This window comes from Cyanistes caeruleus, chromosome 4 (genome assembly GCF_971803275.1).
Source record: "Cyanistes caeruleus chromosome 4, bCyaCae1.hap1.1, whole genome shotgun sequence".
Taxonomy (NCBI): Eukaryota; Metazoa; Chordata; class Aves; order Passeriformes; family Paridae; genus Cyanistes; species Cyanistes caeruleus.
This window is the reverse complement of record NC_141704.1, coordinates 37824414-37845771: the sequence shown is the minus strand read 5'-3', so window position 1 is coordinate 37845771 and position 21358 is coordinate 37824414. Positions and strand designations below refer to the sequence as shown.

The following is a 21358-nucleotide window of genomic DNA, read 5'->3' as shown; positions in this document are numbered from 1 at the left end:
TCTATTGTAAAACACTATTTGTGTGCCTCGTACAAAATCACTCTTCCCAACATGTCTGACCTAGAAACAGTCAGCACTATTATGAATTGTGACCCACTTGGCAAAACAAGATGACAAACCCTGGGGAGAGTATGCTTAGGAAAAGGAGCTCATGAAGAACTTTGAGATTATGGAGTTTTGATCCTGTTGAGTGGTTTCAGTGTTTTTTGTTTGCTTGTTTTGTGGTTGCTTTTTTTAAAGTATGTCTGAAATATTTGAATATTTCAGGAGATTATTTGTGACCAATTCATTTCCATATGCTGGAATATTTTCAGATTTCTAAGTGTTTTGAGTGTTTTTTTATATTAGTGCAAATTTATAAAGTAAACAAGTTCCTCGTGCTGTTTATGTATTACCTCTGTATTTACTACCTTTGTTTTGATCAGTATACTTTCAGTAAGTCATATACATGTTAAATAACACCCCCAAGAAAACACATTAGTTAATGTTTCACATGCAAATAGATGTGGTATGCCATTGATTTATTATTCCCTTTGAAATGTGGGTTTGGTGTTTGGTTGTGTTTTACCACCATTATTACTATAGATACACACTATATCTTAATCTCTAGCCTAGAAATGCAAGAATGAAGTTTCAAAGTTTAGGTTTGTTTTGTGGGGGACTTGTTTGTTTAAAGGAAATCTAGATGGGTTAAATAAAAAAAAAAGGCAGATTGCAACTATTTCCTAAACAGCAAGCCACTGCTCTAAGCAGAGAGCCAGTAAAACCATATTTCTCTAGGACACAAATCACTAATTGTGATTACCTCTGCCTACACTTGGAATGGCTGTCCTTGATGCCATTTATACTAGTCAAGAGATAAACCTCTGATGGCAGAGACCATTTTTAAGAAATTTTGCAAGAGGAAATCCAGAATTTCTTTCCAAAGGTACAGCTCTCTGTAGCCACTGACAACTACCACTTACTGCCAAGGCTATCCCACCTTCTGCATCCCATCTAAAGGCAGGTTTCCCACAAAGAGATAAATCAACAATTTGCTAGGAAAAAATAAAATTAACTCTTCAGGTGGGTAACTACTGATCCCAAACAGCAGAAGAGAGCTGTACACTCACTTTCAGACAAGCCAATTGCTCATTCAATTGGAATATGAAGTGATGGCAATAAAGGAGCCTGTGTTCCATGGTAAAAAAATGAAGAAGGGAAGTCCAGTTTGTCACAGAACACAACACAGTAGTGTTGGGCTGCACCATGTTCAGTTACATTTATTAAGTTACTGAATTCACTGGAAACAGGAGAGAGACAGGCTGCTTTGGAACCCTTTCTGATGCTCAAGTAAGAGAAACAGATTGAAAAAAACACAGGAGATGAAACACTGGCTAGGTAAGCAATATCCCGTGGATTATTTTTCCCACACACAAACTGAAGTCCATAAACCTTGGAAGTTTCTCTCTTTGTAGTAGGAGTGCCTAACATTTTGGATACCACCAAATTACATTACTCTGCAGGGCTTTTAACTAGTATTTATTAGGGAACGCACTCAGAAGTTATGGTGTGACACCATTACCTGAATATAAATGATCAAAAACCCCCATGATTTTATTAAACTAAACCAGGAAAATGTAAAGAAAAGCAAATAGACTGGTTGTGTGTAGGCCAGTGGCAGAAACCTGGGAAATGAACAGAGCAGAAATATTCACTTCTGATAATAAGTGCAATTCAACGTGATTTCTGAAGCCTACTAGAATTTTTCAAATTTCTTCAATGTTAAAAAGCATTGAGACACACAGAAGAGACCAGCAAATTGTGTGGGATAATAAAGACACCACTGTCTGCTTTAAAGTGATTGCACATTACATCTAGAGTAGATATGGGTCAATGTATTAACAGGCACATTACAGTCTCGGTATCAATATAGATCTGCAGACAACCGCTCCATCAGAGAGGAATGTGATGAAGAGCCCTTTCAAACATAAATGTGACGTGAGAGGAAAGATTCCAAGAAGGGAATGAATACCAGTAGTTTTCCTTAACAAAATATCATTAAGTTTCTGAAGAATACAAGCAATGAACTACTTAGAAAAAAATTATAGCAGCTGACAAGGGTAAAAGTATGGTAGATTTACATTAGAAATAAATTAGATTTACATTAGAAATCAAGAATTAAAGTTTAGTTGCTTATAAACTAATTAAATTCCCTGTTGGATGAAAAGCAGTTCTACATAACAGTGCTCTAAAAGGGACAATTTCCCATCCAGAAGAGAAAGAAAACTAAGTAGGAGGCAACTGTTATATATAAAGGTGTAAGGAATGACTAGAAGTCATATGAGAATGACTTTTTGTTAAATGGCAAGCATAAGCAAGGTGAAAAACAATAAATGTAATGAAGGAAATGTTATAGAGCAAATACATGGGGTAGTTAGTTGATTGGACAGCTTTTTCCTGGTGTCATATGGAAGTAACTATTCATCTAAGGACAGAGATGATTGGTTATACTTAGGAGAGTAAAAATTGAAGAGAATTTGGAAATAATTTCACATAGTTATGAGAGCTCCATGCAGGTCTGAAGCAGTAAACAAACCAAGAAGTATAAAAGATGACATTGAAAATATTTCTGTACATAGCACCTGCCAGACTGTTAGTGAAATGCAATGTTGCCTTCCGGCAATCTCAGAAATAACTACAGAATCATCCAAGGTCTAAAAATTATTCTTCAAGTCTCAGGGAAGATCATCCTGGTTAATTTAACAAAGAATTCAAAAACTAAGATGGTAAGAGAATATATATATACTTATGCACATGTAAAAGGTTTTTGCTAACAGATGGCTCTTGAATCACAAAAAAAACCCCAAACCGAAAAAACACCTAAGCCCTGATGAGATTCCGCAGCCGACCATTGAGGTTTGACAAGTTCAAACTAGAAACAAAGCTCTTAAATTCTTATGAAACCTAAAGGATAATTAACTACAGAAACATCTCACCTACTGTAGTGGGGGAGCCACAAGCACTTACAGGCAACTTAAACTTACTTTCTGACACATGTAGAATTTTCAGAGGAAACTTTGGACTGAACACTGGATTCTCTAGCCTGTCTTACTCAGGATTTTAAAGAATCACTATGATTTTCTCCACTCCCAAATCTAGCCTTAACCCATTTCTCAAAGAGAATTCCTGCATCCAGGGATTCCAGTAATAAATGCAAATCTAAGAGTAGAAATATAAAATTTTATTTGCATAAACAGATTAAATGTTTCGTAGCCAGAGAAACTGTCAAAGAGATATTCTCCAACCTGTTTGACTATGCAAAGGAAGAAATCCATAAATAAAGTGACTAGCGATGAAGCCACCACCAACAGGAAATCTGCTGCTCACGTAGGAACAGCCAATACCATGCCCAGTGTTGAAGGGAAAAAAAAAGGTGCTTAAAAATACCAACACCTGACCCCCTTAGAAAAAGTGGATTTAAAAGGGCATTATTTTTCTAACAACATATTAGCACCACCTATGCAGATCAATGCATGTGCTCTTTGTCTGACTTCAGGTCACAGCACAGAAAACAGACATTTATCTCTCTGGTGAATTATGTCCCTCAGCATGCTGAGGAAAAAGCAACAACCCATTCTTATGCTGCTGATCTCCTCTGTGACCATCACTTGTTATTGCTTGACTGGTAAGTGCTCCTGTTCTTCCTTTGATTTGTTTCATAGGAGGTTGAGAACATCCTGAAGCAACTTCTACTCTCAATCCTTTGACCGTAAAGTGCTGCCCGTTTCTGTTCTTCAGCTGATAGAATTTGACAGCTGAATTTTTTTTCACTTAAAAGCACTTGTGTGCCTTCTACGTTCTATCATGAGAATGAACAGATAAGCCAATAAGATATTGCAATATTAAGCATTATTATTACACAGTTGTAAATCCTTCTCAAATTTTTACCTCTTGTTCTCTTCTCTGTTCTACATAAGAACAAGGAGAAACAATGATATATGATGGTGAACTGAGGCAAAAAATCAAATAGCACTACCCCTTCTGCAATAAACCCCACTGTTGCTACAGGATTGTTTTTCCCAGGTGATTTTTATGCCAATACCTTTGAGACCATGTTAACAACTTCCATATTTAAGAACAACAAAAGAACATGAACAGGTCGTTTTGACTTGCATCTGTCCATGAAAAGGGGACAAATAGTTCTAGACACTGTCAGGATGACATAACTTGATATTCCTTTCCTTGCAATGCTTCATATGAACAGAGGCTCCCCTCCTGGTATTCACAATGCCCAACTGGACTATCTTAAGTCACCCAAGAGGTACCCTGGGCAGGATGCTGCAACCTCCCCTAAAGCAATGTTACTTCTGAACAACAAAAATTAAGAAGAAAGTAAAACAATAAATCAGTGTAGCATTAGATTTTGATAGCAGCTCAGCCTAAGTTTAAGGTAAGGGTACACAATCAAATTACTATGGGGTAAGTAAAGGTGTGGATTTAACAAATCGGCTACTTTATAGAAGCTGATCATATGAATACTCTTATCTTACCACACAATATATATGGCAGTTTATTCCTTTTCACCTATAAGGTTACATATATTTCACATACTACTTCACAAATCCATTTCACACACACTAGGAAAAGGGCTTCAAACAGTTAGCTCGTATCAGCTGGCCTAGAGCAAACATATGCATTGGTTTTCTCGAGGCACCTTGTTTACATATGCACACCGTATTCTCAGATACAGCAAATCACATCTGTAGGCTATATATGAAAATGCAATGCCCAGAGGGCATCTACCAAGAGATCAATGTGCTGCTTTTTCTCACATGAAGGAAGAGCTTGCTCCAACAGCCAGTTTGCTGTTCCTGAGACTATTTCTAGCATGAAACACTACAAATCACAGTCTCGAAACAAGAAAGCCAATCTGGCTTTTAAAGAACATGTAGGGAGAAAGATAATTACTGCTATGTTTGGGATATGCTGAGAGATTATTGCATTGGCACTCAATACACTGCAGAGAGAAACAGATAGAGTATTTTAAAACTCTTGTTCTCCAGCAGCCTAAATTTTAAAGACAAGGCTTTTCAGGTCAACTACTTTGTTTTCAGTTACAAAAAGAAAGTTTCATTAGATAAATACCTCAAAAAAGTATTGTGAGATCATTAATTTATTTCCTGCAAATGTTTATTTATTTTCTCATTATGGAGAAGCTCTGATTTTGTCAGGTGCCACAATGCTCAAAAAAAAACCAAAAAAAGAAATGAGTCACAACATCCCGGAAGATAACACATGTAGTTTTTAAAATACAAGGGAAAACTTGTGGTTTCCACTAGCTTTAGAAAACATCCTAATTAAACTGCAAAAGGAAAACATCAATTTCAAAATCTTAGTTTTGTTCACTGACTTATTGAAATAAAACAGAAAAGTTAGGCATAACTTCAGAGTAAAGACAAGAGATGAATAAACAACCTTTTAAGATCACATGCAGAGACAGAGCTGAGTAACTCTAATGAGACTTGACACATTTGAGGGTTAAAGGGACATTGAACCCTGCAGGCCTCATTTTTTTTCAATCCTTGAAAGCAATGAAGTTTGATTGGAAAAGTCATGTTGATTTTGTTTATTCTGTTCCTGCTATGTTTTTTTCCATTTGAACTACATTTCTGACATAAAAATACATTTTTCTCATTGTTGTTGTCAAGTCCAATTTCAAGCCTAAGCCATACATTCTGCCCACATTAAATAAGCTCTATAGATTCACATATAAGGACTGTTTCTTCAACAAGAAATAAACGTCAAACTCATAACTCTGAGCTTTTGTTTTTTCCTTTTAAAGGCAAAGCACATACTTGAAGCCAGCATAACACTTTCAGGCAGGGAACAAGTAAATGGACATTTGTTGGCATCATATATATATATATATATATAGAGCGTTTATACATAAATATATATTGTGCAGTGCATGAGAAAGCAATAGCAGAAGTATAGCTGTAAGTGAAGGTTGAAATCAACACATGGGTTGATCACTACAATAAGATAACCTTCAAATTATAAAAAAAGTGCTATAGTTCCTTAGTTCCAACAATTCCAGACTTATATATACATTTTAAAACATGTAAGCAACAGCTGTGGCAGAACTCCATCAGGGAATTATGTTCAGCTCTGGACTGAAATGTAACTGAAACAATTTTGTAGAGGAAATAGAAAAGATACGCAGCAAGACACTGAATATTTAGAAAGGAAGAAGGTAAACTGGAGCGAGGTTAAGGCTGGGTTATCCATCTCAGACCTTTTACAACTTCTGTCCTTGAGGAGAAGCTGTGTTTGGCGTTTCACCCCATAACACAGACCCCTCAAACAGTGCAGTATCACTCTCAGAGAAAGCCCTGCATATCAAGCATACACCTGCAAATGCTACTTAAAAAAATATTAAAGCAATACGGATGATGGTGGACCATGTTGCTCGGTTCTAAAAGTACATTAAAAAAAGACACAAGAGAGGCACTTCAGCCTTTCAAGCCAAACTGAAGGAAAGATTTCTAGCATTTCAAGTTCCACCTGAAGCCTTCCCAATCAATAATATTTTTACTGAAATGCTGTATTACCAACCCGTTGTCAGAAAACTGGGTTACATAGCACAAAACAGAATAAGAACTGAATTCACAATTAAATAATTTCAATATATAAAATAGATTCTATAGATCACAGGACTGAAATTCAAATACAGGAGTTGTTAAGTTTTTATGTGAGCAACAGCTTTATAAAGAATGCCTATATATTAGAGGCACTAAGTTCAGCAACAATAAAAAGAGAAGGATATTAAACCTTCAGAACTGTTTTCTGGCAGTCTTCAGCCTTTTCATACCCTGCCTAAGAATTCATTAACTGAAATGTCAAAAGCTGTCATGACACTGCCAGCAGGATCATGAACCTCTATTCGTGTTTCACCTGTTCCCCATTTATTTTTTCTTTATCTTCACATAAGATATCACACACAAAATACTCTTCATCCCTTCTTAAATACCCTTCATCTTCTCTCTTTCTGCCCCAGTACTCTTTATGTCTCCTTCTTGAAAAAACTTGCTAAAATTTATACTTGCCATGAAACTGTCCCACTTTCTGTTTTGATATTCCTCAGCATTACTTTTTCCCTTTTGCTTACTTTGCTCACCAGAACCCTTTTGTCCTCTCCTTCCCCAGAAACATCACCACAACATACACTTAAAAGTGATTTAGTCACACCAGCTAAGATCTAAAAGTCCTGAAATCGCTGTTTAGCACTGGAAATCTACCCAACTTTCTGAAACTCAGTACCGTATCAAATTTTAATAGCTCTGCTCTTGAGCACCCCCTAACACTTATTTGCACAGCTGTTTAACTCTTGAAAGATCACGGGTGAACTGCACAATCAGCAGCACTATTAGAAACGGGAATACACAATGCAGCTGGTTAAGCAGAGATAATCTGCTTTGTTAATGCTTTTCGAAATCTAAACAAAGTCAGTTCTGTCAAACATATTAAAAATGGGAATGTCTGAAATGAAGCAGCAAGATGCATTAAATCGCTTTTCATTTTCCAGTAAATTCCGATTAGCTAAGAGAACTCGGATATCTTAATTAACGCTGGAGTCAATAACAAGTTGACATACTTGAGAGGCAAACACTGAGAACTGGGCTGATATTTCTGCTAGATGACAGTGGATTGCTTTTTCTTCAGAACACCCACAACCCCAATCCTTAGAGGAAGCACTTTGCTGCTTCCCGTTTAACTCTACAATTAGCTGTGTTTCCATCCAATACATCATAATTTACACGACACGTTTTCAACGCAGAAACTACTCCTGTTCTCGTCTTTAGGCAGATAAGAAAGGAATCTACTAATCTAACAGATGTCTGAACAAAAGTGCTAAGTTAGCACACAACCGCCCAGGCAAATACAAATACGAGCAATTCCCTTGAACACGGGGGGCTCTTGTTCTGAACCAAGAATTTGCCTTGGAGCCCTTTCAGTCATTAAATTGGCAGCGGTCAAGAAACGGGGGAGGAAAGGTAAGGAAAGAACTACAGTAGGTCAGTTCCAACCCGCAGCTGGAAAGGCCAGAAGCGAACGCCTTCCAGCACCCCTGTGAGGCTGCTGCTTGAAAGATCCCGGCCAAGGCAGGTACATCCCCGAAGCAAAGCCGCAGCTGACCAACTCTCGCAGCTCCGCGGAGTCAGACGGAGTGACAGCCCCAGCCCCGGGGCTGGCTCTCTTGCCAGAACCCGGCCCCCAGCAGGTTTTCCCCCGCCGTGAGCTCAGCCCAGGCGCAGGGAGCCGCTCGGGACACGCGGGGCGGTGAGCGGAGAGCCCGGCTCAGCCCGCGCAGCCCCAGTCCCGGGCAGGACGTGCCCGCACGGCCCCGCGGCAAAACGTGCCGAGGGGTGCGGGGAGCCCGTAGCGGACCCCGGGAAGGGCTGTGCCTGTGGGACGGCTGTTCCCGGAGCCGGGTGCGCCCTTCACCGCTCCGAGCGCTCCCCGCCCGCCTCCCCGAGCTGCCCCCGGAGCCAGCCGAGAGCGCAGCGCTGCCGGGACAGGGAGCGCGCCGGCGGCTCCGGCTCCCGTCCGGCGGCAAGAGCCCCTCAACCCCGCGTCGCCGCCGCCACGGGGCGAGCGAGGCGAGGCTGTCCGGCCGCGGGGGCACGCGGACTCCTCGCCTGCTGCCGGCTGGGCGGAAACCGCCGCTCCCCAAAGTTTCCCCGGACACTCACCGGCGGAGCTCATGGTGCTCCCCAGGCGCGGAGCCGCGCTTCCCCTCGTCCCTTACGCCACGGCCCCTCTGAGGGCCGAGGAGAAGGAGCCCATTGTTCCCCCGCGCCGCCACCCAGCCGGAGGAGCAGCCGGAGCAGGAGCAGCTCCCCCCGCCCGCCACCGCCGCATCCCACCCCGCGGCCGCGCCGGAGCGCCCTCAGACGCCGCCAGCCGGCGCCCCCTACTGGCCCCCCGAGCCGGGCCCTCGCCCCGCCCCGCCCCCGCTGCCCCTCCCCCGCCCCGCCCCCGCACCATCAGCACCGCCCACAGGGCGCCCGAAAGCGGGCGCTCGCTATGCTTTCTGGGAGCTGTAGTTCTCCCCGGTGCCAGGCCGCCGCCAACGGCGCGGGGCGGGGCCGGGCGGTCGCCGGCACGGCGGACTCGGTTTCCCAGCGTGCCCGCGGGGAGGGGGTGGCATGGCGGGCAAGGATGACACCGGAGTTCGACGAAGAAGTGGTGTTTGAGGTGGGCGCGGGGCGACCCGGTGCGGGCTGGGCCCGGGTGTCTTCGCCCCTCGTTGCGCCGCGGCCCCCGGGGGCGGCGTGCACCGGGCGGGTCGGGTGGACGCGGGGCGCGAGGCGGGCGCGGGGCCCGGCCCAGGGCAGCGCCTGCCACGGGCGGGCGGGCGGCGTCGGGCGGGACCGGTGAGAGCGGCGGGTCGGGGCGGTGCTCGGCGTGTCCCGCGCCCCGGAGCAGCCCGGGGCCAGCGGCGCGCCCTCCGCGCCGGCCGAGGGCGGGACGGTTCAGCGGGGCCGGGCGATCCTTTGTGCGGCGGTGCCGCGCCGCCCGGCCCCGCTGTGGGGCGGCCGCGGTGGGAGGTGTCGCGGGGCCCGTGACACGGCGGGGGTTCCCGGACAGCCGCCCGTGAGCACCGCTCGGGCTGCGGAGCGTCCCCGGTCAGCCAGGCTGAACTGCGGGGTCAGGGCAGAGGGAGAAAATAGCTAAAAAATTCTGCTTATGAATCGGTGTCACACACGTAAAAGGTGTCTTTCAGCACGCAGCACAACTGTGTAGCGAGCACTGAAGCTGCTTTATCTCTGTAGTATTTGTGTTATTACTGGATTTGCATAAACCGCGTCTAGTTATATCACGTCTTGTTAAGGCTACAATATTATCTTGGCCTTATTTAAATAACAGTGGCTAAATATATCAGCTGTTGCGGTTCTGTAACAAAATCGACTCTGTTCGAAGCAGGTAAGCGTAATTGTATCTTAATGGAAGACACACCTGGTTTTGCAGGTGTACAAAGTGGTTATAGAGAAATGCTGTCTATAAAACTAATAATTGTTTTAATAGCAATAAGGCTTCTCCTTCATCCAGGATGCGAAACACTCCTTACGTAACCAATTAGTTTCTTCTCAGCTGTGTAAGTAGTATATACCACAAAGTTTTCTGTTCATCCACGACTAGCCTTGGATCCTAACAATAAGATTTCTTGTTTATGTTATTGCTATGGTAAATCGCTTCCTTTCATACAATAAATCTGTGGTGAAAATTTATGTCACAGGTAGGATGCCTGCCCTCTGCATTTCAGTCTTCGGTAAACGTGGTACTTGCTTTACAGTTTCACAGTTCTTCAGTTCATGCAGCAGCTACCATTTTGATTGAAAAAGTTCTGCTGCATAGAGTACAAGATCTCCTTGCATATGCTTTTCACTATTATTCTTGTGTTTTGGAAATGGGCTTCCATCACTATTAAAGGTTCTTGGATGCATTTGCTGTACCAAATATGTGTGTATTTCCGTACACTCTTACAGGTATACTGAGCGACACAGTAATAGATCTGTCATATATTATGATACATGATAATAAAAGCAGAAAAGCAACAATAGCACAAATGCAGGTTGTTTGAGTTGGCTGATTGGTTGGACTACAAAACTGGCTGGGCTGCTGACTCTTGAAAATGGATACTGTGGAATACACACCAAAATTATCTTCAGGAGTACTCAGCAGGGTTCATGCTATTCTAAAATAAAGGCTCCACAGAGGATTATGAGCATACTTCACACACATGAGCCAGAGAGAGGAATTGGCAAGGAGCCAAAAAGTATTGGGATAGTTAATGCCACACTGTTTCTGTATTTTTAATTTTTGTTTTCTTGGGCCCCAAACTCTTCCCCCTTAATTATTTGTCATTTCTGGAAAGCAACTACATTATTGCTGCACCTCAGTAGGTCACTTCCCATGTTCTTCAGCAATCACTGCTGCAAGGAGGCCTTTGGCACTTAGACCTCAGTTGCTCTGAACAGCTGTTTTCTCTGTGTGTTTGGAGCTCCCTTCAGCAAGATATCAATCGATGTTATAAGGAGTCGTGGTGTGCTAACAAATGTGTAATCAGGAAAGAAGTGGTCTTTCATGTGTCTCATACCCAAAAGGATGCGTAGGAGAGGGAAGCAAATGGGATGTACTTCATGTGTTCCATTTGATGGTTATGCCCAGGTTACTTTTTGCATGTTTTTTTGGGTTATAGCTCTGTCTAGCTGGCCCTGAAGACATCAATAACAGGTGTCTGCATTAAAAATTTTGCAGCATCAAACAGATGATGGCCTGCTGATAAATATTTCTGAGCTTCTAGGGACCAGTCATTTTTCTCACTATCCAAGTATCTTTTACATTCATTTATCTTTGAAAGCAAGGAAGCACGAACACTGCATTTCTGCTCTGGGAAAGCAATGTTTTCCATGAAGTTCAAATGCCACTGCAGATCATCATGACTGAACAATAGTGAAGGATGGGCAATTACTCTGTCCATGAAATGCTGCCATATTCTATCCAATTTATGAATTAATTCCTGCAGCAGCCAGCAATTTTTATTCACTGACTGAATAGTCCCAGCACTTCAGTTCTTGTGTTTCTTACAAGCTGTTGCTCTTCTAATTAAAATACTACACAGTGGGGCAGGACAGAATTCAAGGAACACAGAGGTGGCCCTGATATGTTGGGCCTGGGCTTGACTACCCAGCAGTATGACAAATTAAAAATCATGGCAGTGTAGAGCAGATTGTACTAAACACTGGAGGAACAATAAAAGGTGTTCTTTATTAGTGTCTGTCTGATGAGATAACAAATTGATGTTAAGTTGCTTAAGATGAGTTTTTATACAAAACCTGGAAGATCGTCATGCTGCAGTTACAGTGTGCCTTGAAATCCTCTGGAAATTTTTGGCATTTTATGTGTTTGTATGAGACTGGAATTGTGTTAGGTTTTTTTATTGTTGTGTGGACAATGTCATCTCCTTCTTGTTTTATTTTCTAATGTATAAATTAAAGAAGCTTCTTGTTCAAACTAGCTAAATTTCTGCATCTTTATGCCAGTGGAGGGACTGTGTCAGAACTTTGATGATTTATAACTGCCATCTCATTTCTGACTGGAAATTTATTCATGGTCGTTTCATACCTACTTACACATCAGCTAATATTTTCTGTTATCTTATATAGTTCTTATCTGTCTCTAGAATTTACAGAATCACAGAAACATTTAGGTTGGAAAAGACTTCTGAGGTCAAGTCCGGCTTTTGACTGATCACCACCTAGGACAATGGTCCAGTTGTTTCTTGAACACCTCCAGGGATAGTGACTCCACCATCTACCTGGGCAGCAGTGCTTACATACTCTTTCTAAGGAATTTCTCCTGATGTCCGACCTGAACCTCCCCTGGTGCAGCTTGAGGCTGTGCCTCTTGTCCTGTCGCTGGTTGCCTGGGAGTAGAGGCTGACCCCCACCTGGCTACATCCTCCTTTCTACAGCCTCCTTTCAGGTCACTGTAGTGATGATGTCACCTCTGAGCCCCCTTTTCCCCAGGACAAACAACACCAGCTCACTCAGCTACTCCTTACAGGACTTGTGTTCCACACTTCCCCAGTTTCACTGCCCTTCTCTGGACATGCTCCAGCCCTTCAAAGTCTTTCTTGTCGCAAGGGGCCCAGAACTGGACACAGTACTCAAGGTGTGGCCTCACCAGTGCCAAGTACAGGGGGAGAATTTACCTCTCCTAACACGTTCATAGAAAGCAAACTTGTTCTGGCTAAGCATTATGTTAGGCTGAATAGGCCAGTATATCTTAGCTTCCTTTCATGAAACAGATTTTTCTGTTCGTCATTTTTAGGGGGGTTTTTTTGGATTTTCACATCTTTTCAGTTCATGTTTCTTTACCACATCTTGTAGCACGGTACTCGGTATTCTTGCTAGGGTCTTATACAACTACTTTTACTTTTTGCTTCTGGGAATACTTTGTTTCTTGCATACTAGGACTACAAACAATGTTTTCAAGTCTTCATACTGTTTGACTCATATAATATGATAGGGTAACTGCTCGTATGTGTACTTGATTTTATCAGCAGCTTCCATATTATTGGAGAGTTTATTTTTATTAGTCCCTCTGTGTAAGGTCTTGCTGTTGTCTATTGTTTAATTGCATGTCATTATCAATACCCACTTAAGATCCTCCAGTTCTTTCTCTATTATGTTTCAATCCTTTTCTGCATATATGATGCTACTTGGTGTTATCAGGAAATGTCATTAGCAAGATTTTTTATATAAGTTTAATTATGGCAAATAGCAAAGCTTTTAAAAATGCAGAAGCTTAGACCTAAGACTCATTTTTATGAACTGCATTAGTAACCTTCTGACCCAATAGCTTTCCATTCAGTGTAGACCACTGTTAATCTCTGCCATCAACATACTTGGTTCCTTTCCCATCTTTTTTATCTTAACTGATATGGCACAGTATCAAAAGTCCATACCCATACAACATAGTGCAAAAAGTCCATATAAACTTCCTGCATTTCCTTTATCTATAAAAATTAGTGGTCTTATCAAAGAAAGATGTCAAATACATTTGGCACAATCTAACTCTGGTGGAACCTATGTGGTATCCTCTTTGATAATCATTTGTTTTCTTCTTTGTCTTTGAATTTTGCAAGAAAGAATAATTATTCTCAGTAGCATACTGGCTTTTGATCAAATTCATAGACCTGACATACTCTTGATTGCTTTTTCTCCTTTTAAATATAGGCACTGTGCTTGGATTTTTTCTGGTTTTGAGTTGATAGATTTATTAAAAATCCTTTCTGCTGCATCTTTCATCTCCTGTTCCCATTCTTTCAGAACACTTGGATGAAGGTGATCCAGATAGTGCATTTTCAGCTTCCAATTTCTGCTTTCAGCTGTGTAATTTGTCCTATATTTTAATGAGTTTGTGCAAGCTTGTTTTTTGGGTTTTTTTTTTTACCTTTGGCTAGATACTTAAGCTGTGCTCACAGACCCACAGAGTGTTTGAGATTGAAAGGGACCTCTAGAGGTCATCTGGTCTATCACCCTGCTCATGTAGGGTCATGTAGAATGACTCAGGGCCATGTCCAGATGGCTTTTGAGTGTCTTCAAGGATGGTGAGAGATCTCACAATGTCTCTTAGCAACCAGTACCAATATTCAGTCACTCTCACACCAAAAAAATTTCTTAATGTTCAAAGGGAACCTCATGTGTTTCAGTTTGTGCCCATTGCCTTTGGTCCTGTTACTGGGCACCACTGAAAAGTACCCATTTCTCTCTTCTTTTCACTCTTTCAATATGAGACCCACTCTGAAGTTTCTCCAGGCTCACCAGTCCCACCTCTTTCAGCCTCTCCCCACATGTGAGATGCTCCTTCCTTCAGTTTCACCCAGGCCATTGCTGAAATCCCAGAAAGTGATTCTTACTGTGTCAGAGCAGTTCTGGTAGAGGGGTCGTAGGTGACTTTTGTTATTTTCCATTTTAATTCTGTGTATTTGGAAGAAAGTTACTCAGACTGCACAAATACATGATTTTGACACACAACATTAAACTGCTACCACCTTAGGTTTTTAAGGGCTTTTGCATATGCAGTGTTTGAAATACAAGGCTTTACATGTAGAATTATGTATATAGAGAATTGTGTAATACTGAATTAATTTCATTGGCGTAAAATCTCCATTTTTAAAGTTTTTAATTAGGGAAGAAATATTTTCTCACTTGAGACATTGTTTTAATTAATTTATGAGTCTTGTGCCATTCCTATAACTAGTTCTGTCCATATTATTTACTTGATATTTCTCTTCATTAGCTATTTCAGTACTGGTAGAAATATATGTTAATGAGTAGCTGGCTGTGTGTCATGATGGTTGCATCACTGTTCTAATGAATCTAATGTTTTATTCTAGAACTAGAGGATCTGATCATTACTGTAACTCCAGACTTCTAAATTTGGTATTGTTTGGCCCAGCAGAAATCCCAGACTGAACAATACCATATAATTTATGTATGTGTTCTTTCATGACTTCAGATTGTCTTTTGTGCAAGTGGGATAATAATACCACATTAACAAAATGAGGCTTTCTTTGTTCACCTGTCTGCATCAAATTGCAGAATCTATGCTAATCTGTATTTAAAAAGAAGGCAAGCACACAAAGAGCATCAAAACCTCATGTCCAAATTCAGAAGTTTGTACCTGTGTAAAATATTGAACACGGCTCTGCTGAACCCACAAATTCAGAGCAAAGATTTTGAACATGTAACAGATTACTCTCATGTCACAATCAGCCCTTGTTCAAGCAATCTTCCCATCACTGGAGCAAAATATGCACAGAAACGGAGTTACCCTTCCCAGAGTTTGAAGAGACACGTTCTGTGCTCTATGTCTTCTTGCTGTAGTGGAAGGAGATGGTGTGAGAATTGAGTCGTGAAAATAGTGGGGAAGTGGTTTCTGAGGAGCGTGCCATCCTGAGAGAGAAAGGAAGCACCAGGGCCCAGCAGAGCTGGCAACTGTGGCAGTGGGTCAGGCCTGTGCTGGGGAGAGGTAGGAATGGTGGAGTCTGTGTAGGAGGGGTGTGGCACAGAAGGGAAGTACTGGGCAACATCTTGATGCCTTCCAACGTCAGGGTCAGAAAGACAACTCTCATTGTGTATTTAGGCATCAAACCGAGATGCTGATTGGTGCTGAGGAGTATGGAGGATGCCTGCATATAATGTTCTGACCCACAGATTTCTGTAACACTTGAAAGAGATTCTAGGAAGAAGCACCATTTCCCAGCATGATACACTGTATACAGAACAGCCTTTAGCTGATGTGTTCTCATGCCTACAATAGTAAAACATGTCTAAAAGATGGTATTTCTTAGAATATTGGGGTATCACTAAATATTCAAATCCATATCTGAACCCTTATAAACCGTATGTTTAAAAGGTTGAGCTTTTATCAAAACAGTCAGTCATGTTTCACAAATGTTGTGGTTTTTTTCCTAAATAAACTGTTCTAAAATAATTTTGTTAAAAAAATTAAACAAAATCAAACCAGGGAATCTAACCTCGTAAACTTATTGTTGTGATGAGAATTTTAAGTCACTTTAATTCAAAAAACTGAAACCTTTAGGACTTGCAGAATAATGCAGTTTTTGTCGAGCATCAGACTTGTAATGTTGTATTCTGAAAAATAATGTCTCAAACACTCATTAGGAAAAAGAAGCAGAACACCAGCATTCACACACCTTTAACAGTACTGTCAGTAATACTCGGTTAGCAGGATTTTTCTCACTGAATACTAGGTGAACTAAAGCTGTAGACTCTTATTTTTTACATATGCATGAAATAAAGCCAGTTATAAATACACAGCTCTGTCAAAGCCACAGTTCACTTGTCATTCTAATGAGCTGATTTTGGGATTGTGCTTTGTCTGCCTGAAGTGTGGGCTGTTGGCAGAAAAGGTGTTTGGGTTCCACTCCTCTTTTGCAGTTTATTCCCATCCTCTCCCTTAGGTTGGCATCTGGATTTGTGGGTGATGTGGCACAACGGCTCAGGAGACTGATTAGACAAACTAACTTGGCTAATAATGTGGAAAAAAAAAATCCATCTTAGTTTTTTTCTATCAGATTGTTTCCTTGTTCCATCTCACCACTTGGCTGCATAAATACTGCATCGGTGTTCTGAAGTGGTACTGCAGCTTTCAGCTGCACCCACTGGTAACAGCAGATTAAATTGACCATGTGAATGCAGCCTGGGGACATGGCTCTGCTGAGGGTTGCAGTGTACTGTACAGACACTTGGACTGCTGATGGATGGACTGTTTCAGATATTTTGCTTCTCAGCGGTTTGCTAAGTTGAAGGGGAGGACAGACTTTGCTCCTCTTCATCACATGACTGGGAGCAGGTGATACCAGAGAGAAAATAAAATAAACCTCAAGCGTAAAACTATGTGAATAAAAGTCTGGTTGTTGCAGAGGCCAAGTCAACTCATCTCTAGATATCAGAAGAGATAGATAAAACTATTATATGGACCATATAGTGTGTAAGTCTATATTGCCGTTACTATTTTTAATAGAAAATTTAAAGATGAAAGTACATGATGATTCAGAATACATTTTGGGGTCTTTTTTTAATCCTCTGTATTACTTGCTCTGGAGTCATTTACAGAGGGTTAATACTGCAGTACTCCTCTTACAACTTCAAGTCATGAATCAACTTCCTTGAGACACTGTAATAGAAAGAATTGTTCTGTATAATTTTCTTTTAATCTTTATAATGTGACTGCCTTTTGTTCCTTGAATGCCTTTCTCTTCAGTAAAAATGTTTGCACAGTGTGTTGTCATTAGGAGTAAAAATTGACATGATCTGTAGTAGATTAAGTTGATTATTTGGAGCTAATGTTTTAAAGAGGTTTCAAAAGTGTATTAAAAATCTTTCGCTAGTTTACCAGTCAGATGCATTAATTTAATTAATTGAGTTTTGAATGTAAATGAAGGAGTAGGTAAATCAGTGAGTTAGTGACTGGTATAAAGCAAACCAGCCTTGCTGCATCATCAGCCTAGTCTGATAACTGGCATGGTGAGTGACTTCCCACCCAAAATCCAGGTACAGACTCGGCTGGCTGGTTACCTTGTCCTTCAGGGAAAGTAACGTTTACCACTTTTACTTGCAGTTTTTCCAGTATTTTTCATCTCTCTCAGAAAGGACCTGCTCAGCTTTTCACCTGCATTTGCAGGTCCAGTTTTGAATGGGTAAACAGTGCAGAGCTCTCAGTGAATTTTGGTGCTTTGTCTAGTATGTAATATTTTTTCTAATGCTTTTCTATGATGCCAGTAATGTGCAACCACCTGCTGTACAATGCAAAGGAAAGAGCATTCCCATGTCAGAGAGGCAGTGATACAGAAATAAACACAGGCTGTTAAACCCCAAACACTTGAGGACACATGAGTCCATGCAAAATAGGTACATATCATAGAATCACAGAATATACTGAGTTGGAAGGGATCCAGCTGGGTCATTGAGATCAACTCCAGGGCTCGTGCAGGATACCCCACTAATCGCATCATGATCCTGAGAGAATTTTCCAAATGCTTCCTGAACTCAAACAAGCCTGATGGCCACCTTCCCTGAGGAGCCTGTTCCAATACTCAGCCACCCCCAAGGTGAAAAATGCTTTCCTGATATCCAGCCCAAACCTCCCCTGACCCAGCACCATGCCACCACCCCATGCTATTGTGCATCAAAAAATACCTGAGAACAGTCATAGATTAATGGCTTTAAAGTAGTTCTCAGAGCCTACTTGTAAATCAGAGTAGTGCTGGAGAAGCCAAGGTCTGTGCTGCTGTGGCAGTCAGAGCAGAATAGGAAATCTAATAGATTCTTTGGCTGCCTTTAAGTCATTGTCTAATATTAGCCCTGTCAGCAGTGCCTGGCTCTTTGTCAGTCGACACTCAGGGGGAGGTGGTTACCAGCCAGGAGAATATGACCAAGGCTTTTAAATACTGTTGCTTGGAAAGTCTTATTAATGGCTGAATATGAGATCAATGTGCAATAATTCTTTCAAGCAGCATCTTTTTAAAAGCCTTTAGCAATCTGTCATCCTCATCTCCCTCCTCCCAGTTCAAAAGCCACATTAGTCAGGAGAAATGATCCTGGGAAGTTTCAAACTGCATCTGCTGATGCTGTGAGGAAAATGCCACTGTGCAGGGACACAGGTGCAGTTCCACTGACGGCTTCTTCTCATCCTCATCTCGGATCATCCTGGAGGGACAAGCAGAAAGAAACGGGGAGGTGGGCGAGATTCTGTCAGGTGCATGGGAGCAGTACCAAAGAGAAAAATGGAATACACTCTTCCAGGAGACAAAGATCGCACTGTCTGTGAGTGTTAGCTCAACTTTTTCAGATCTGTTTTGAGAGAGGAGAAGATTTCAATACTGGTAATTTGTTTGGAGTTTAGCCACCTGTTCAGCATACTTTAGCCATTGCTGTCATTCTGGTAGAAATGTTTCATCTTTTGGGGTTTTAAACTGATAATTCATAATTTGTAGTTATTTTGGAGGAGGCTTAAGCTCCCACACTGTTTTTGACATATTGGAAACCTCAGCTTTGAACAACATCCATATTTTAAGAGGAGATCTTTAAGCCTCTTATTTTGCCCTATGTCATTAAATACTGCTTCTAAGGTTAATATGTTTGACTTGCTACTAAGTGGCAAATGGTATCATAGTAAAGGACATGGGTGAGGGAAGCCCCTGTCTTTATTGGAGAAATCCTGAGTCATTTACTTCATGATGCATCAGCAAAAATAATTGGGTGTGGTTTTGATTTTCAGCTGCTATTGTAACAAGGCTATGAAAGCTAACAGTGGCTTAGTCTGATTTGTGCTTGCAAAGGTTCTCCTCAGTACGCACAAAATGCCTCAAATATTCAAGTGTGATATCTGTGCTTGCAAGGCTGTAATAGATGTAAGTATTTGTGTATTTATCTATCAAAACCAAACTCTTTTCTGAGGCTAGGGAATTCTCTACAAATACAGACTTTCCATCACAGTAGTAGGCAATGTTATATTTGATTATCTTTTAGTGTTTGCCTTGATTTTCTTTTTTTTTTTTAATTTTTGCTGTCTTATAATTGCATACACAATGCTCAGTCTTCAGTTTAGATGATGTTTCTTCCTAACCCAAGTCAGTGCTCTATTAAAATAAGCATTGGGAAACTGTTAAAGATCCACATTAGTAAATTAGTAATTTAGTGGAGTGTTCTTTAATCCTGCAAAAAGTATCTTGGGTTTAGAATGAGTCTCAACCACTTTCAGCAATGAAAAAAGGAGAATTGTAATTAAACATATGTATGTGAATGAAATAGTTTTTAATATGGATCTAAAATAAATATGCTAATGGAGTTGTGAATGAGTAGGAAAGGATTTTCTTTCTTGATTCTCTTAATGGGAGCTTAGATAAACCTGTACTGTACTGTAAATGGTTACAGTTGAAGGACTTTGCAATGTTACTTTAGCAAATTAGAAAAGTGATAAAGATAAGTGGTTTTTTTTGTTGGTCTCTCCTGAGTCCATAGAAAACTCCGATTCTTCAAAATTTCAAAAACCATGTTCCTACTCAGTACATCAGCTGTTTCTGACTATCTTGCTTCACTTGTTAACAAGTTTTTTCCATATATAATCCATATAAAGTACACCAGAGAAGAATTGCTTTTAGTCTTCTGTCTGTTCTGGAACTGTTTCATTTCCAGCACTCATTTTGGACAATTTACATAATTTATAAAAATGCCTTGGCCGTAAATGTAATCCCTGCCTCCTGTGTTTCAGAAAGTGACGTATAAGAAACAGCAGCAACTTGGAGGAGCTATAGAAATAAATGCAGCATATTGCTGAAAAACCTTGTTTTGGTATCATTTACTTTAGATAGTATTTCCTATCAGTAGCTGAAAGTATGATGGTAATACAATAATAAGCTTAAGCATCTCCTCTCTACTTTGTACATTATTCATTACCATGTCATTCTGCCAGAGACAACTAGAAATAAACAAACAAACCTGACTGTCAGATGGGAGTAACACTAATGATTCTAGTTATTAACTCACTTGAGAGTGGTTGAAAGTACAAATTCAAAAGTACTTGGAATAGATTCCTCTAGAATAATATACTGTATTAATAGGAAGACGAGATTTTGTCATCTTCATGCTATCCACTGAAACAAACTTGCTGTCCCTTCATCTCATGTTCTAATATAAAAGCTTCTCACAAGTCTAATTTTTTTTTTTTATTGCCACTTATTATTGCTTGCAAGGATAAACTTTCTGGTGTGTCCTAAACTTCAAATACAAGTGTAGCATTTATATCATATGAAGAAATGTAAGAGCTGTTGTGCTTTTTTTTCATTTTTAATGTTGGACTCTTGTAAAAAGCAATGTATGAATTCTGGGCAAAAAAAAAATGGGACGAAACAAGTCAGAGGCCTTCTATTTTCCCTTACCAAGAAGTATATTTTTTTAATGTTATCATGATATTTGCAGGTGAAAGCAGCTGAGCCTGACAGTGCTGATGAACAACAGCATGAGTTGAAACCAAGGAACTTTTCTCACAGTTAGAAGTGCATGTTCAGAGTATGTGCATGTCTGCGATCTTTTTTATGGTAAAGAAGGCTTTTAGGAGTGAGAGGTTTGGGTAAGGATCTAAGCTAAAAACTCAGAGCTATCATTTGTGATACATAAGACACATTATGAGATTTCATTACTCCTTTTAGAGCTTTGTGAGGATGAAACATGCTTTGTAAGCATTCTGTCTCTTGTACTGAAACACAGTATACAAAATA

At 40.9% G+C, this 21358-nt stretch overlaps 2 protein-coding genes across 4 annotated transcripts in view; one reads left to right on the top strand and one right to left on the bottom strand.

The window, feature by feature from the left end:
• FGD6 (FYVE, RhoGEF and PH domain containing 6) overlaps positions 1 to 8969 on the bottom strand; it is a 72303-nt gene extending 63334 nt beyond the window's left edge. For both annotated transcript variants that reach the window (XM_086887720.1, XM_086887721.1), the window contains exon 1: positions 8736 to 8969. In XM_086887720.1, the coding sequence (XP_086743846.1) occupies positions 8736 to 8748 (13 nt within the window). In that variant the 5' untranslated portion in view covers positions 8749 to 8969. The remainder of the gene's footprint in view (positions 1 to 8735) is intronic.
• Positions 8970 to 9023: 54 nt separating this feature from the next.
• The window catches only part of VEZT (vezatin, adherens junctions transmembrane protein), a 50741-nt gene continuing 38406 nt past the window's right edge, over positions 9024 to 21358 (top strand). Inside the window, exon 1 of one of the 2 annotated variants that reach the window (XM_086887716.1) lies at positions 9024 to 9240. In XM_086887716.1, coding sequence (XP_086743842.1) covers positions 9070 to 9240 — 171 coding nt within the window. In that variant the 5' untranslated portion in view covers positions 9024 to 9069. The remainder of the gene's footprint in view (positions 9241 to 21358) is intronic. The other variant, XM_086887717.1, reaches the window with a different exon arrangement.